The sequence below is a fragment of the Xenopus laevis genome, chromosome 1S (genome assembly GCF_017654675.1).
Source record: "Xenopus laevis strain J_2021 chromosome 1S, Xenopus_laevis_v10.1, whole genome shotgun sequence".
Classification (NCBI taxonomy): Eukaryota; Metazoa; Chordata; class Amphibia; order Anura; family Pipidae; genus Xenopus; species Xenopus laevis.
This window is the reverse complement of record NC_054372.1, coordinates 176243061-176260278: the sequence shown is the minus strand read 5'-3', so window position 1 is coordinate 176260278 and position 17218 is coordinate 176243061. Positions and strand designations below refer to the sequence as shown.

General features: G+C 37.5%; 3 protein-coding genes and 1 long non-coding RNA gene across 5 annotated transcripts; all 4 read right to left on the bottom strand.

Annotated features, from left to right (window-relative positions):
• Nucleotides 1-4642: 4642 nt before the first annotated feature.
• LOC121399519 (protein FAM135A-like) lies at nucleotides 4643-7782 on the bottom strand. The gene is made up of 6 exons (XM_041580547.1): nucleotides 7654-7782; nucleotides 6539-6636; nucleotides 6302-6453; nucleotides 5878-5988; nucleotides 5453-5566; nucleotides 4643-5117 (listed from the first exon to the last, which is right to left on the bottom strand). Exons 1-6 carry the CDS (start codon nucleotides 7669-7671, stop codon nucleotides 4912-4914), a joined length of 699 nt encoding a protein of 232 aa, XP_041436481.1. The 5' UTR covers nucleotides 7672-7782; the 3' UTR covers nucleotides 4643-4911.
• A 202-nt stretch (nucleotides 7783-7984) lies between these two features.
• LOC121399521 lies at nucleotides 7985-10201 on the bottom strand. Its single transcript, XR_005965111.1, has 3 exons — nucleotides 10114-10201; nucleotides 9301-9398; nucleotides 7985-8103 (listed from the first exon to the last, which is right to left on the bottom strand). It is a non-coding gene; the product is annotated as an uncharacterized LOC121399521 (long non-coding RNA).
• A 26-nt stretch (nucleotides 10202-10227) lies between these two features.
• LOC121399518 (protein FAM135A-like) lies at nucleotides 10228-13394 on the bottom strand. Of its 2 annotated transcripts, XM_041580546.1 has the most exons (7): nucleotides 13163-13394; nucleotides 12159-12208; nucleotides 11936-12070; nucleotides 11714-11787; nucleotides 10814-10956; nucleotides 10546-10693; nucleotides 10228-10445 (listed from the first exon to the last, which is right to left on the bottom strand). In XM_041580546.1, the coding sequence occupies exons 2-7, from the start codon at nucleotides 12195-12197 to the stop codon at nucleotides 10235-10237; spliced, it is 750 nt and encodes a 249-aa protein (XP_041436480.1). In that variant the 5' UTR covers nucleotides 12198-12208; nucleotides 13163-13394; the 3' UTR covers nucleotides 10228-10234. The 2 variants fall into 2 exon arrangements, with proteins under 2 accessions (XP_041436480.1, XP_041436479.1); XM_041580545.1 differs by lacking the exon at nucleotides 13163-13394 and having other exon boundaries at nucleotides 12159-12319.
• A 311-nt stretch (nucleotides 13395-13705) lies between these two features.
• On the bottom strand, nucleotides 13706-15759 carry LOC121399520 (protein FAM135A-like). The gene is made up of 3 exons (XM_041580548.1): nucleotides 15612-15759; nucleotides 14082-14249; nucleotides 13706-13967 (listed from the first exon to the last, which is right to left on the bottom strand). The coding sequence occupies exons 1-3, from the start codon at nucleotides 15635-15637 to the stop codon at nucleotides 13802-13804; spliced, it is 360 nt and encodes a 119-aa protein (XP_041436482.1). The 5' UTR covers nucleotides 15638-15759; the 3' UTR covers nucleotides 13706-13801.
• Between the last annotated feature and the right edge of the window lie 1459 nt (nucleotides 15760-17218).

Below are 17218 nucleotides of genomic sequence, written 5' to 3'. Positions count from 1 at the left end.
TCAGATCAACAGAAATTTGATTATAAAGTGCAAAATCCAATATTACTCAGGGAAAACATTAGTTACTGTACATAGTTAAATCAAGCTGAAAAAAGACAAAGTCCATCAAGTTCAACCCCTCCATATAAAAACCCAGCATCCATACACAACCCCTCCATAATTTCACATACATTATATATACCCATATCTATACCAACTATAGTGTTTAGTATCACAATAGCCTTTCATATTATGTTTGTCCAAGAAATCACACTGCTTCAAAGGAAATTTATTTTCCTCTAGTCTGAAGGGGAGGCCTCTGGTACGGTGATCCACTTTATGGGTAAAAAGGTCCCCTGCTATTTGTCTGTAATGTCCTCTAATGTACTTGTAAAGTGTAATCATGTCCCCTTTCAAGCATCTTTTTTCAAGAGAAAACAACCCCAACCTTGACAGTCTCCCCTCATAATTTAAGTCTTCTGTCCCTCTAACCAATTTAGTTGCACTTAGTCTCTGCACTCTCTCCAGCTCATTTATATCTCTCTTAAGGACTTTAGTCCAAAACTGCACTGCATACTCCAGATGAGGCCTCACCAGGGACCTATAAAGAGGCATAATTATGTTTGTATCCCTTGAGTTAATGTTATCTACAAAAAAACCTAGATCCTTCTCATTTAAGGAAACTCCCAACACACTGCCATTTAGTATATAACTTGCATTTATATTATTTTTGCCAAAGTGCATAACCTGCATTTATCAACATTGAACCTCATTTTCCAGTTTTCTGCCCAGTTTTCCAACTTAGTCAAATCACTCTGCAAAGTGGCAGCATCCTGCATGGAACCTATAGTTCTGCACAATTTAGTGTCATCAGCATAAATAGAAACAGTAATTTCAATGCTCACTTCCGGGTCATTAATAAACATGTTGAAAAGCAAAAAACCTAGTACAGAGCCCTGCGGTACTCCACTAAAACACTGGTCCAATTAGAAAATATTCAATTTACCACCAATCTTTGTAGTCTATCTTTTAGCCAGTTCTCTATCCAGGTACAAATACTGTGTTCCAGGCCAACATTCTTTAATTCAACCTTGTGTGTGGCAATGTATCAAATGCTTTAGCAAAGTCTAAGTAAATCACACCCACTGCCATCCCAGAATCGAGGTCCCTGCTCACCTTCTCATAAAAAGAAATTAAGTTAGTCTGGCAAGATCTATTACGCATAAAACCATGCTGGCACAGACTCATAGTATTATGATTTGCTATGAAGTCCAGTATCTTATCCTTTATTAACCCTTCAAAAAGCTTTCCTACCACAGATGTCAGACTAACTGTTCTATAGTTTTGAGGCTGGGAACGTGATCCTTTTTGAATAGCTGCACCATATTAGCAATTCTCCAGTCTCTTGGCACCATGCCAGACATCAATGAATCCTTAAAAATTGAGTAAAGAGGTTTGGCAATCATGGAGCTAAGCTCGCTAAATACCCTGGGATGAATGCCATCCGGCCCCGGACCTTTGTTTATCTTAACATGTTCTAGTCTCTTTTGAATTTCCTCATGTGTAAACCATGCTTCATTAGTTGTATTACTAGAACTGTTAAGAAGGAATCCTTCATTAACTGGTTCCTCTTTTGTGTAGACAGACAAAAAATATGAGTTCAGAATCTCTGCTTTTTTTGTTCTCATCAACCAGCTGACCCTCTCTGATATTAAGGGTCCCACTCCCACCCCTTCCTGCTTCATTTTTTTACTATTTTCATATATAAAAAAAATATTTTTGAATCTTTTTACTGCTTGCTGCAATATTCTTTTCCACATTGATTTTAGGTTGCCTGATTTATTGCCCTCTTTGTACCTTATTAATGATTTGGCTGTCCCAGCTAACTTGAAAGCCTTAAAAGCACATCTTTTCTTACCCACCTCAACACCAACACTTTTATTGAACCCAAAAATGTTTTGCTTTGCAATGACCTTCCTTGCTTACAAGGGGAATATACTGACATTGTGTAAAAGCTGCAACAAAAGCCAACTTTTGGAAATAGATCAGCCAGTTACCAAAGGAAACAACAAAGAAATGGTAAATGGCATCACAAGAAGAAAATACATGATCTTTTGCACACAAATAAAACAATCATAAAGCTATAGGATGCAGCAGAATTTCTGTAGGAGGGTTACAAAATAAAAAAAACCTTAGAATAACAGCCCACAGTAAAAATGAGTATAAAACATTAATATAACAGGTTTTTGAACATGAGGGGTACCTCAGTTACCCCAGCTGGTATACCTTAGATCCAGTCAAATTGGTCTCAGTAACCAGTATTGTACATGTTATGTAACTCTTCTCTTTGGTGAGCCCTTGGTGGAAGGTTAACCACACTGCATCCCACCACAAAATAGATCTTTCCATAACTTGGGCACCGGTGGCTCTTTAAAAACAAATGAAAAACTTTATTGATCAGATATAGCACAGTTCCTCTGTGGGTGCAAGACCTGTCAGTAAGTACTTTTTTTTATTATTGCTAGCCTGACCACTGACCTGTCCCTATATGGACGGAATTAATGCTTAAGAGCAGCTTGATTCCATTCATCAACAACATATTGATGAAATTCAACGGCATAGTCCTCTACAGGCCTCTGTCCCTGGTTAAGAGAGTCAAGGGCAGCTGCCACAAGGGTCATCATAAAGAATGGCCATAACTTTGAAAAAAGAATCAACACTCTGGAGGGCTGGACTTTAATGTTTCAGATAGATGGAATGGCCAAGACTGGGGTTCTATCCAAAGAAGCTAAATAATTACCCCAACTTTTACTTCAGAAGGATAAGTGTAAGGTTTGACAGAAAAAAGTAACTTTGTTCATAAAGTCTCTAAATATCTTTCAATCACTGCAAAACTTGTCAGGTAATGGAACCTTAGGTTCACAGGTGGATGGAGACAAGGAAGACCCAGAAAGCTGAATACAAGGAGCTTGGGGAGGAGAAATTGCTGCAGGTTGACATGCTGGGTCAGAACGGGTACCAGGAAGCAGGAACAACAACGCTGGGTAACTGAGATGGAGCCAAGATAATCTAATGATGTGTTACAGGTTTCAGCATCCATTTAAAGGACAGGTATCAAGATTGAGGCACGTTCACAATTGGTCTAGTGTGCTGGAATTGACAAACATGCACATGACCGCAGAAGTACCATCCCAGTTGCTCACACATGAGAATGCACAGACCCAGGCACATACCTTCCAGTATAGACAACCAGGTGAGTGGCCTTACAGCCAAGTAAATACTTTACTCCAGGAAAGGGAAACATCTCCCCCTCCTAACTGTAAATCAGGACTAGCTCTTAGCTGTCCATACCATAACCTTCCTGGAGAACTACTTAAAGGGGACCCGTCACCCAAAAAAGTATTCAAAATCCTATTTTATCACATTAGTCAAGCAAAATGAACTTTAATTACACTATATAAATTTATGAATCTTGTTTCCTTCAGTCTGGGAATTCATAATTATAGCAAGCAGGCAGGAGCCATTTTGTGGACACTGTTATTAAGACAAGTCTTGCATCATCTCAGAATCTTGTTTGTGCACTAGAATGGGGGACCTGATGTCCATCCCCATGCCCTGGCTACACAATTAAATGGTGAAGAGAGAGGGGGAATGTAGGGAGAGCAGTGACATCTAGGAAGTGCTGAATGGAAAGTGAAAGTATGACTAAGGCATAGAGGAGGGGCAGACAATATTTGATTGACAGCTGAGATTTGTAAATGAGCTTACAACAGCTATGAATGCTTCAATAAAAAATAGAAATTAGATTTCATATTTAATTTGAAAAGGACTTTTATTATAGAGCTTTTTGTGTCTGGGTGACAGGTACACCTTAAATAAATAAACTAAATAAACCTTGAAAAAACCATTAGCCCCCAACAACTGAACAGCAAAAAGACAAAGGGGCTCATTTATAAACGTCTCGCAGGGCAGATTGGTTCGCACACTGTGAATATATTTGCCCTGCGCATGGTTACATTTATAAAGCTGAATAAGAGTGTGTATTTTTTTGTTCACAATGTGAATGTCTATAAGAGCTTTTTAAATATGTCAAAAATGCAAATTGCAAACATTTATGTGCACACTCTGCATTTGAACTACACCACAACTTTGGTGGCAGAGAAAATAAGATCGAAACAGGCTGTCTGCAAGTTTGGATATATGTCTCTGAACCATTAGTCTGTATCTGTGCTATAAAACTAGCAGTTATGGATACATAGTTGGCCAAATGGACAGAAAGGAGTGATTTGCTTGTCTCTGCCTATACGGTTGCCACCTTTTCTGGAAAAAAATACCGGCCTTCCTATATTTATCTTTTTTCCCTATTAATAACATTGGGATCAACCATCATTTTTACCGGCCAGGCCTGTACCGGTGTTGGTAAATTATCCAAGGTTAATTACACAGATAAATGTGCATGTGGGTGGCATGTTTCTGGGGTAGAAGCCTGGTGGGAAGGCAAGGGACAGTCTATGGCCAGTTAAAAACTTGTTGAAGTTCTCAGCAGCTTTCATCAATGTCTAATGTGCTGGGCATGGGCAAATGTGACCAGTGACCCACCTGGTAATGATAACAAAATCAAAACATTTTTTAAATAAAGTTTATTTTATTGGTGTCAGTAACAAAGAATATATACATTTTACAAATGTTTATATACAAAGTGCTACATACAAAGGTATATACAGTATAAGGAAATATACATGGATATATGCAGCGCTGTAAGATAAAGATGTTTCTGGAATCTTCTTCTTCTTTTGCCTTTGGCGTCAGCTCGTATAGTGTAGAAGAGAAGTCAGTGTTGTTAGTTCATTGTGCAACAAGGTAGTAAAGGTTCTGCAACTCCATGTCTCTGGCACTTCAATAGCATTAAACATGTCGGGCATCACATTTCTTCTATTCAAAATATTTCAGGCCAGCATTGTGAAAGAAGTTCTCCAAAAATTGCCAAGATGAAACGAATGCGCAGTGGCCCGTACGTCCAATGAAAGAATTGAATGATTTGGGCACATCAAAACTAACGTCGTATCTCACAAAGTTACAGTTCTTGTTCTTTAGAATAGGCTCAAGGGTGTTTCGGAGCATCTCAGTATAAACAGTTCCTGAAAAGGAAATGGAAAACATTATTAATAAATATACGGTAGCCTTTCCATTACAGCAACAAACTTATCCTGCAAAGACTTGTGCACCTTCTTTATGTGCTGGAAATGTTTTAAATACAATGTACAGCTAGAACTATTTAGCAGGGGTCAACTCTCCTCCAGCCAAGAGGCCTACTTTCCTTAGTCTGATGTATGTTCTGTGATAAACAAACCTGTAAAGAATCACAGCAGTGTGCAAGGCATTGTGGGAGTCTTGGCTGGTGGAGAATTGGCTCGTGCTTCAATGGTGCATGTACTCCATTCAGTAGACATATGTTTAAAAGTGAGACCCTTACCTATCTCATCTCCCTTCAGAGCAGCTTTGCACATTTCAATACGAGTGGAGTGATAGGGAACAATGTGATCTTGTAACGCGCTCACTAGAATCACATTCTTGAAGTGTTCCAAGCCTGTAATACAATAATATTCACCATGAGATTCCAGAACAAGGTTAAGGCATCAATACAGACGTGCCATGAAATGAAGGGATGATACTTTCAATAAGATAAATTTGAAATCACTATTTTGCAATGTAAGTTACTCAAGAGTATTGGGTTCATATCAGGTCCATGGTGGCTGCACTTTAAGACCTGCAAATATCTTAAAATACTACCTCGCTCGTTTCTAATAAAACTATCAAATAACAGTAGCTTTATTTGGGGATTTTGTACAATTTAATATACAGATGAAATCCATACAAAAGACGGGCCCAATGTCTTACCTGTTTTCTGGCTAAGTTTGTACAGGAACGTTTGTCTTGGGTCTTTGTGATCTGTGAATGCCATCTGGGATACGGAGACAGATTTATCGAACAGCTGCTCAAGCCACAGGCCTATAACAAAAGACATGCACATATTTATTAATTGTATTATATACAAACATGCTAAAGTTAATTGAAATGTAGGTAAAGGTGCGGGGTTATATTATCAATAAACACACTGCATCTTAAAAAGTTTTAAAATACAGCTGTGAACTTTCCTAAAAATAATACTTTATATTTTTTACTTTTGTCCTGTAATAATGATATATTACATTGTACTTGATGTAAATGAAGCAGGGTTAAATCCATTTACATATATTTCTTGTTGTTTCTAATCAGTCAGTTACTTGTCAATAATAAAACAATGTAGCCAGTAAATCCCTACCAGTTTTAAACAGATTTCTGCTGTGGCACATAAGACCCATATGTGGTCCACCAAAGGAGAGGAAAGTGTGCAGGTTTCCAAGGAAGGCTTCAAATTCAGGTCTCCACAGAGCTGCGCGTATTACCAGAGCGCCCAGAGAGAAGCCAATAAAGCTGCGGGGAGAGAAAATTAACATTACTATAAAAAAATTCATACATATTAATTAATAAGAATAGAGATTCTTGCTAATTACTGTACCTGATTCTGGCAATAATGAGCTTTTTGCTTCCTATGTGCTCTAATATTTCAATTAGGAGACCGCTGGCCAAATAATCAATATCTTCAGAGGTGGAGCCCTGTAAAGAAAATACGAGAAGTAAAAAAGACATGCATAGAGACCAGCACTAATGAAAACATTGTAGCTGCCACAATTATTTAACGGCGTATAAAATAGCAATAATAAAGGGCCTATCTGCTAACAACCAGCAACAATAATCTTCTAAGACATATCCACTTCCTGTCTTATCGCTGCAACATTTTCCATGAAATGTGATCATATTTTTCTATATATCTTGGGATATCAAATCCCACAGAAGTCGTTTTTGTCTTCTGATCGATCAATCATAGGGTTAATTTGTTTCATTTAAATATCAAAATGATCTTTATGGGCCCCCACTGCAACTGATCATTTCATATTAATCATCAGTAAAATAATAAAAAGCTAATAATAAAATGATACATTTCTCAGGATAGTTACATTTTGGGGCCGATTCACAAAGGGTCGAATATTGCGGGTTAATTAACCCTCGATATTCGACTGGGAATTAAAATCCTTCGACTTCGAATATCGAAGTCGAAGGATTTTAGCGCAAATAGTGCGATCGAACGATGGAAGGATTATTCCTTTGATCGAACGATAAAATCCTTCGAAACGAACAATTTGAAGGATTTTAATCCAATGATCGAAGAAAAAAAACTTAGGAAAGCCTATGGGGACCTTCCCCATAGGCTAACAATGAGTTCGGTAGCTTTTAGATGGCGAACTAGTGGGTCGAAGTTTTTTCTTAAAGAGACAGTACTTCGATTATCGAATGGTCGAATAGTCGAACGATTTTTAGTTCGAATCCTACGATTCGAAGTCGTAATCGAAGGTCGAAGTAGCCCATTCGATGGTCAAAGTAGCCCAAAAAACACTTCGAAATTCGAAGTTTTTTTACTTCGAATCCTTCACTCGAAGTAGTGAATCGGCCCCTTTATCATCATTGTCTATTAGTTTACATTGAGCTGAGATGGATATAATGTTTGAACAGTTTCATATAGGAATAGCGATATCTCCCTCAGAACGCGATGCACAGACATGTCAGCGTACGTACCTTGTTGTACATAGACATTAGGAAGTCGGTCTTTCCATGTGTCACGCCACACTCGATGTAAGGTCTTACTAATACAAGATCATATTCGGAACCTAGAGAAGAAATAAAGCTGTTTTTTAACAGGGCAAGGCAATGGTATAGCATAGTACAAAACACCCGCAAGTGTTGGTGTCAGAATCCAATCTTAAAATAGTTTTTACTTACCAGCTCTGCCATGTACACAGACTACTAGATGTGTTCCGTCATCTTCACTACTGCCGTTGTCTTTGGAACCTACAATAAAAATAAAATAGAATAAGTCAATGTTAATCAAAGTAATGCCCATCCTTCATTCATAATGTAATGGAAAAATCAATGTTTATCTTACCAGTAGAACTGCTCTGATTTTCTCTGACTTTTCGCTTAGGTACAAGTTGCTCCCAAAGGAGTTTCTTTTCGTTGGATAATAATCTACACAATAAGAACACACAATGTTGGGTCAAGTAAAACTGTCCATTGAAACACAAAATAAAAGGAGCAATATTCGCATGTATTTTTGCTCACTGGGGGTGTTGTTGCTATTCTACTCCATGTGCCAATATTATAAGAAAATGACATGATGCATTTCTCATTAAACACAATGGGTAACGTAGGCCCTGCCCTATAAGACTGTTGGGTCTCACATTGCTTGATGTACATTTTTTAACTGTAGCTCACTTTTAACCCACTAAAGAAGAAAAGTTAATATCTTCATCTTTGTTACATTTAATGATATAATTAGACATATTTAGGGGCCGATTCACTAACTTCGAGTGAAGGATTTGAAGTAAAAAACTTCGAATTTCGAAGTTTTTTTTGGCCTACTTCGACCATCGAATGGGCTGCTACGACCTTCGACTTCGAATCGAAGGATTCGAACTAAAAATCGTTTGACTATTCGACCATTCGATAGTCGAAGTACTGTCTCTTTAAGAAAAAACTTCGACCCCCTAGTTCGCCATCTAAAAGCTACCGAACTCAATGTTAGCCTATGGGGAAGATCCCCATAGGCTTTCCTAAGTTTTTTTGATCGAAGGATATTCCTTCGATCGTTGGATTAAAATCCTTCTAATCTTTCGATTCGAAGGATTTTATCGTTCGATCGAAGGAATAATCCTTCGATCGTTCGATTGCACTATTTACGCTAAAATCCTTCGACTTCGATATTCGAAGTCGAAGGATTTTAATTCCCAGTCGAATATCGAGGGTTAATTAACCCTCGATATTCGACCCTTTGTGAATCGGCCCCTTAGAGTATATGATGCCTGATGTCAATGTTTTCATGGTTTGTTGGAAGACCCATATAGATATACAGTATTTGCATTTAATTTTATGAGATTGCATCAGAGAACATTTATTTTATTTAAGAATAACGATCTGTACAAAGCACCAGTGGGGTAAATACTACTGTACCAGCCCCAGTAATCAATAGCAACCAATGAGATTCTCCCTTTCCAACAGGCAACCAGATGTTGATTGGTTACTCAAAGTCACTGGTCCTGGTGAAAAATGAACTACTTCTATTTCTATGTAATATTGTGCATAGTAAGTGCCCTGACTGCTGTGTATATTTGTAGATAGAGAGATATAAAGATAGCATTTCTGTATGTACAATATCACATTCTTTACCTGATCCCGGATATTGTCAAACTGTTCGATTCTATGAGTTGTGCAATTTGGCTCAATAGACGATTTGCCAAAGAATCATATTCAGCCAGAGTTTCATCCTATAAGCAAAACAAAAATCTTTTATAAGTAATTTGAAATTAATACAGCATTGCCTTGAAAACCTAAGAATCAGAAGAACAACAGAGACTTAATACCTTGGGCATTCTAAAGACTATATTTTTAAGGCCCCTTTCCTCTAGCAACCTATAGGGGCTAAATTTAATACAGGTATGGGACCTGTTATCCAGAATGCTCGGGACCTGGGGTTTTCCGGATAACAGATCTTTCCATAATTTGGGTCTTCATGCCTTATGTCTACTAGAAATTCATTTAAACATTAAATAAACCCAATAGGCTGGTTTTGCTTCCAATAAGGATTAATTATATCTTAGTTGGGATCAAGTATAAGCTACGGTTTTATTATTACAGAGAAAAAGGAAATAATTTTTAAAAATTTGGATTATTTGGATAAAATGGAGTCTATGGGAGACAGCCATTCCATAATTCAGAGCTTTCTGGATATCGGGTTTCCGGATAAGGGATCCTATACCTGTAAAACAATTTAAACTCTCTTTCAGGACTCTGACACGACAAAGTAGTGTCAGCCCTCCCCCAGATTAGATTTCCTATAATCATATGGCTTCAATATTTTTATTGTTTCAATAGTCAGAACCAGCTATGCAGCAAATAGCAAGGGGCAAGAGGACAATATATCCCGTAACCATTTCTCCCTCAGTTATTTATCTTGTTCCAAGTGCCGGCAACATACTGTACCTTGTTTCCTAGATGTCCGATGACAGCAGTTCTTCCACCGTGACATCCATATACAAAGGTAGTTATTATTTGCTCATCTGTTGTACCTAGGGTAGAAATAAGTCCATGGTTATTGTTCAAGTTAAGGTAAAATGTATGTTATATTTATATTTCCCACAGGAGAAGATATAGTAAAAAGGTAATTACAATAAGAAGGTCTCATCCTGATTTGCACAGATATTCCTTCATCTGAGTCGTTGACTAGCTCCATGCTCAGAGTAAACTTCTTGGAACGGTTGTTGGAAAAGAACCGACTTATCCATTCTCTCAGTTCTTTTTTAGCCTCAAACAATCTGAAAAACAAAACCAAAAGATATATTTTTAGGTTAATACCAATATCTGTAGAAATGACACCACTGGGTGAAATCCAAAATTCTGGGTGAAAACACTTACCCCTTCCTCAGAGTATATGGCATGTCATGAAAGGAGGCACTTAAATCAAGATTTCCATCTGTTGCCATGATAGTACGCAATGACTTCAGTTTCTTGCGCGGATCTTTAGTACAGGCAACAGGGGAAGATTTAACATCTTCTGAACAATCTATAAAATCAAAATGTTTAATGTTAGCAGGAAAATGTTGGCACTTTAGAAATACGTATTCAAAAGATACTGGATGGAAGGAGTTCTGGACGAACACCCGTGGATTCTTTCCATACGTACCAATTGCGTCAGGCTCTAAGTACCGGTCTTCAAAGATCACTGGAGCAGATTTCGATACAATGTCCGTGTCCAGGCACTCGAGAGAACAACTGACTTTTGGAGATTTTTTTACTTCTTCATAAATCTCTTTATGCCTTTGAGCGCTGCAATTGGAAACGGGTTCTTATAAATAATTATCTTATCTTAATAATCTTTATTATTATTATTATCATAAAAAAGCTGTAGTATCCAAAAGCAACCAATCACGTGATTTTAAACACCTAATAATCAGACCAATAATATCTGCTGTTTGGTTGCTAAGGATACCAGACTTGTAGTAAATTTGTACCATTTATTACATTAGCATGACAAAAGTATGACATTTTCATATAAAAGTATCTCTTAGAGGTAAAAATGTAAAGGACATTCAGGGGGTTATTTATCAAAGTCCAAATTTATCTTAATATTTTCTGCTACAAACTCCAATCAAATCCACTCTGTTTTTTTAAGTTTATTTATCATTGCATTTTCCCGAACATTTGCTTTGTGGGAAGAAAAATTAGATATTCATGATTTTTCCATCCGATTTTCACAATTTCTTTGGAATTTTCACCCGAAAACCCAGCGCACATCAAAAAATTATTGGGACTTCTCCCATTGACTTATATGTAACCTCGACAGGTCTGAGATGCCAGATTTTTTAGATTCTGACTTTTCCATCTTCAGGGTTTAATAAATTCGGAAAATTCATAATTTTTGTAAAAGTCTTTTTATAAAAAAAAATCATAATTTTTTTTGATTTTACATTCAGAGTTTAGTAAATGATTCCAATGCCCATAAAAGTGTGTAAATGCAATATTCCCCAATCAGAGAACAACTGACTTCTCTAAATTTAAATATTTGAAAACCCATTGTACTCACATCTTCTCATCATATAAAATAGCTTCTTCTCGGGGATGGTCAGTAGAAAAGAACAACTTCTTGAACTTTTCTTCCTATAAAACAATAAAAATAGAGGCAGTTCATAAGCACAATCTTGAGAGAAAACAACAGTATAAAACAATAAATGCAGCCACACTGAGGAATGAAGGGCACAAGAGGAAAGCTGCATCTGCCCTAAATCCAATTCAGTCTGCTCCTTACCTTTATTTGCTGCTTTTCTGCTTTACTCTCCAAGGAGGATTGAAGAAATATTCCCCATAGATTGAGAAGTTGAGATGACAGTTGTATTAGGCTGCCATTTATTGCTTCTGGCAGATCATTGGCGTCTTCTATTTCCTATGGTTAAAATATTCAATAATCAATACATTGTGCAGACATGGAGAATACAGTATGTAAAATACCCCAATATGGAAAGCAAACTTACCGTCACTTTGTCAGATAACTCACTGAGCCGGGCTTTCATATCAAGTTTTTCTGAGGAGGAAACAAAGACCATGCAAATGAGCAGTGAAACAACAGCATTATATTACAATTCACTATAATGTGTTTTTTTATCTAAGAATAGAAGCTGTTCATATTCCCTTTCCCTGGTGTGTTACTTTGCTGCTGTGATGAAAAAATGTAGTGGATCAGACTGGAAAGGACGAAGAGCCCTTAGGATATAACAATGGTGTGACAGAAGAAGGACACAACATGCTGTGACTTCTTGGGAATTGTCCAGATGACCAATGTAATTCTCCAAGGTGGATTTAGAAAGCAAGGGGTTAATGCAATAAAACTTGTGCCACCAGGTCTACTAAGCCATAGTAACCAATGAAAAGGTACAATTCACTGGTCACCAGTTTAAAAACAAGCCTGTGATTACTCAGGTTACCAGACATGGTTCAAAATGAGCATCTTTTATTATATTAACCCACACGTCTTTCTAAAAGTAATAATTCTTTACCTTTGCCTTTAAAGGCTGCGGCATACTGTGAGTCATGATCACTACTACTTGTAGCAGCAATGGAACCACCTGTTACCCACCACAGGAAACATCTCAATAAAATGAATAAGAAGTGTCTTGTTAGATTTGTAGGTAATAATTGTAGGTGCCCAGCTACTCGCAGTGCTTCCTAATGATGGTGAGTTACCTGAGATGAGTTTTACAACCAAAATGCCCCATTTGTCACTGATCTAATATTGAAGATACTATCAGGGCCAGTGTGTAAATTAACAGTCACTTTGGGACACCTTAATGAGCACTTTATATGTTAATGCCCATAATCTTTAAACTCCCAAGAGGAAAGAATGTGTTAATTGACTCATCAATATCTAATATAAATTTGGGATGTCGGGTGGTCAGAGAAAGATCAATGTTTAAATGAACTAAGTTAAAAAAAACCTAACAGGCCAAATACATGGCACAAAGTAGAAGCAATCACATACCAAGCTCCAGCTTGAGTGAGGAAGGCAGCGTTTCTGATATGGAGGTGAAATAACTGTACAGTCCATCATAGGAAAGCAGCAAGCAGGATCGTAGCGTTGAGAGGAAACGATAGGCATGCTGCAAGTATTTCTCTTCGATCACAAAGCTTTTACCCTAAAATAGAGAAACAGAGGCATGAAGAAAGGAAGAAAGCAGAGGACACAAAGCAGTACAATATGGAGCCCTATTACCCCACAGCACTACTCTGCTTTCTTTTGCCAGTTACAGACATAAGTGCAAAGTGCTGGAGTTCAGGAGGAGGGAGGAATGCTGGTAACAGAGCCGGGCCAACACGGGCAGGCGCCCTAGGGAACCTGGCCGGTCACGACGCCGGCTTAGTGTGTGCTCAATTGCGCATGCGCAAAAGTACGAGCCAGCGCGCATGCGTGCAAGCGCATTTAAATGCAAATTACCAGCGGCAGCCAGGGAGACACAGGACCGGACATGGGGTAGGCGAAAGAGCAGGTAGCCCGCTCAGCTTTGCGCCCTAGGCACGTGCCTACTCTGCCTACCCCTAGTTCCGGCCCTGGCTGTTAGAGGGGCCTGGGGTTGTCTGTGAACTTTTGTTCCTATTTAAAATTCCACTCACATAACTGTTTTTACCCCCTGGAAGGTTCAAATACAAATTCATGTTTTTTACTTACGTCTGCTGCCAATTTCTTTTTGAAGTCTTTGCCAAAAATGACACTTTCCAACGTCGGTATTTTAGCCTTTGTCCACCGGTTAGGAAGAAGCCTTTTGAATACTGAGCTTTTCTCGGGAAAGCTATAAAAATAACAAATATAGATGGATGTATTATCTTGAATTTGATATGATTTCTTAATCAAATAGTAAAAAATGTCATCATCTGTATCGGACAATAACAATCCGTGTACTTACTTCTTCAGTGGGGGTTGTAATACTACCAACAGGCCATGAACATTGACGGAGAGCTTTGAAAGTGTCTTAAATACTATATTCATGTGGCCATGAATCCCTCGATGCAGGTTAAAGTGCAGTGTCATGTCCTCGCTGCAGATTGGTGTCAAATTCTTACGTTCGTTTAATCTGTTCAGATAAAACCAGAAGATCAATGTATTAAACACAAATCAGATTTGACTAACCCATCAGTCTTGTTAGCTTTCTTGTATTACAATGAATTATATCCTAATTTAGAGAACAGTATTGTCACTTAACCTAGTCTATTGCTAGATCTATATACGTGTGTATGAATATACATAGATGCACTGAGGATCATTTAATAGGGTTAAACCAAATTAATTATGTAACTATATAATCTGTTCTCGGTTGTCCTTGTGTCAGGACAAAAAAATCATTCATGCCAATTAAATAAACTTTTAGTATGATTTAGAGAGATCATTTATAATTGGTTTTAATTTTTTATTATTTGTGGTTTTTGAGTTTAGCTTTTTATTCAGCAGCTCTCCAGTATGCAATTTCAGCAATTTGGTTGCTGGGGTCCAAATTCCCCTAGCAACCATGCATTTGAATAAGAAATATGAATAGGAGAGGCCTGAATAGAAAGACCAGTGATAAAAAAATTGTAAAACAATACATTTGAAGCCTTACAGAGCATTTGTTTTTTTTAGATGGGATCAGTGACCTCCCATTTGAAAGCTGGAAAGTATCAGAAGAAAAGGGCAAATGATTAAAAAAACAAATTAAAAATAAATAATAAAGACTAATTGAAAAGTTGCTTAGAATTAGCCATTCTATAACAAACTTAGGGGACGATTCACTAACTTCGAGTGAAGGATTCGAAGTAAAAAAACTTCGAATTGCGAAGTGTTTTTTTGGGCTACTTCGACCATCGAATGGGCTACTTCGACCTTCGACTATGACTTCGAATCGAAGGATGCGAACTAAAAATCGTTCGACTATTCGACCATTCGTTAGTCGAAGTACTGTCTCTTTAAGAAAAAACTTCGACCCCCTAGTTCGAAATCTAAAAGCTACCGAACTCAATGTTAGCCTATGGGGAGGGTCCCCATAGGCTTTCCTAAGTTTTTTTGATCGAAGGATATTCCTTCGATCGTTGGATTTAAATCCTTCAAATCGTTCGATTCGAAGGATTTTATCGTTCGATCAAAGGAATAATCCTTCGATCGTTCGATTGCACTATTTGCGCTAAAATCCTTCGACTTCGATATTCGAAGTCGAAGGATTTTAATTCCCAGTCGAATATCGAGGGTTAATTAACCCTCGATATTCGACCCTTTGTGAATCGGCCCCTAAAAGTTAACTTAAAGGTGAACAACCCTTTAACTGCTCAGGTAGTAAATCTATTTCTATATGTAAGTCTATTACAAGGGTGGTTGGGTGAAGTCCCGTCATTTAGCAAGGAGTAATCGAAACATTTTCCAGAGAAGCAAAAACATTCGAGTGATGGGAAAGAAAGGAGTTACTTACTCTGCATAGTATATGTCAAATTTCATCTTGCTCTCCAGGGAATTCAGAGTCTCTTCAATCTGTCATTGCAGAGAAAATAAAAGAAACGTAAGATACGGTATAGGGAACCCAGAAACACAAACCTGATCTAAAAGACTTTGTATCACTTACTTTACTCTCATCCAGGAGGATATTAACTCTGTAGATCACGACGTCGTCAATTGTAACAGCCTGTTTGGTCGTAAAAATATTAAACTCACTGCTGGAGAGGACACTGCCGTCGACTGTAGCCGGATATGCCAGATCATCTAAAACAGAATCGTTTTGCACAATTTACCAAACGATTACACAACAGTGTGAGCGAAGACTATGTCAACAATAATAACGTATAGAGGCACATTTATCAAGGGTCGAATTTCAAATTCATGTGTTTTTTTAACTTACATCAATTCGATTTGTCTCAAAATATGAATATTCGAATAGTTATTATTAGAATTGAATATGTAAAACTTACAAACTGAAAAACTCGAATCAAATTTGACCAAACTCAATTCTCAGGAAGGCTACAAACTGATCCCTGGGCGATAAATATCGAAAATCGAATCTGAATTTCTTAAAAAAACTCAAATCGAGTTTGGATAATTCCCTAGTCGAATTTTATAGTTTTGACCATAGAAAAACTTACATTTTCAATTTGACCCTTAATAAATCTTCCCCAATTTAAACTGGGTCTAAATGTTGATCAGAATCAGTGCCTGGAAAGAGGAACATAAATCTTTCCGTATGAAGCACCTGAATCCATTGAACGGGACCTGAAAACTCCATATGCAGAACTAGGTAACGAGGGTATACGTAACAAGTACCTTTAGTATGAAAAATCCTTGCTTCAATTGTGTGAGGGATGCTCGTCAGAACCTCAAAGGATGTCTTGATTTGCCAACATCTACAAACAAAAACAAAGTTTTCAATATCAATATTTAAAACGTGACATTAAAATCCAACTCTCTCTGACCCTCATAAACACGTTCTGTTAAAGGGGACTAGTGATGGGCGAATAAATTCGCCAGGTGCAATTACCAGTCTCAAAAAACATGGGTGCGAGTCAGAACAGTCGCGCGAATAAAAATTATCGCGTGTCTAAATTATTTGGCCACCTATTGACTTTAATACATTTGGACACAATAGGCGAGTGTATAAAAATTGTCGCTGGCATCAAAATAGAATAATTTTGACGCCAATTGACTTCAATGCGTTTCGCAAACTTTTTGATGTTTCGCCAATTTCACGGTAAATTCACAAATCTTTCAGTGAAACAGGAAAAATTCATCCATCACTGAATATTGATTTGCCTGAATGCTTCTATATATCAAAGGATATTCTAAAGGGCAGATTTATCAAGGGTCGAATTTCGAAGTTGAAAATACTTCAAAATTCGACCATTGAATTGAATTACTTCGACTTCGAAAATCAAAGTCGAAGTTTTTTTTCATCAAATTTGGCCATTTGCGGTCGAAGTAAAATCGAACGATTAAATCCTTCGAATCGAATGATTCGAAGGATTTCAGCAATCGATCGAACGATTTTTCTTCGACTTCAAAAAACTGCTCTAGAAGGTCCCCATAGGCTAA

Excerpts from the sequence above, each read along its gene's own strand:
- LOC121399519 (XM_041580547.1), bottom strand. Across the intron at positions 6,454-6,538 it reads CTCATTATTGCCAGAATCAG|CTTTATTGGCTTCTCTCTGG; the intron begins GTACAGTAATTA and ends CTCTCCCCGCAG. Across the intron at positions 5,118-5,452 it reads TCTGAAGGGAGATGAGATAG|GAACTGTTTATACTGAGATG; the intron begins GTAAGGGTCTCA and ends TTTCCTTTTCAG.
- LOC121399518 (XM_041580545.1), bottom strand. The coding sequence starts at position 12,230 with ATGGTCTTTGTTTCCTCCTCAGAAAAACTTGATATGAAAGCCCGGCTC. Across the intron at positions 12,071-12,158 it reads AGTTATCTGACAAAGTGACG|GAAATAGAAGACGCCAATGA; the intron begins GTAAGTTTGCTT and ends TTTTAACCATAG. Across the intron at positions 10,446-10,545 it reads CCATATACTCTGAGGAAGGG|ATTGTTTGAGGCTAAAAAAG; the intron begins GTAAGTGTTTTC and ends TTTGTTTTTCAG.
- LOC121399520 (XM_041580548.1), bottom strand. The coding sequence starts at position 15,637 with ATGAAATTTGACATATACTATGCAGA. Across the intron at positions 14,250-15,611 it reads TTTGACATATACTATGCAGA|ATTAAACGAACGTAAGAATT; the intron begins GTAAGTAACTCC and ends TTATCTGAACAG. Across the intron at positions 13,968-14,081 it reads TTACAACCCCCACTGAAGAA|CTTTCCCGAGAAAAGCTCAG; the intron begins GTAAGTACACGG and ends TTATTTTTATAG.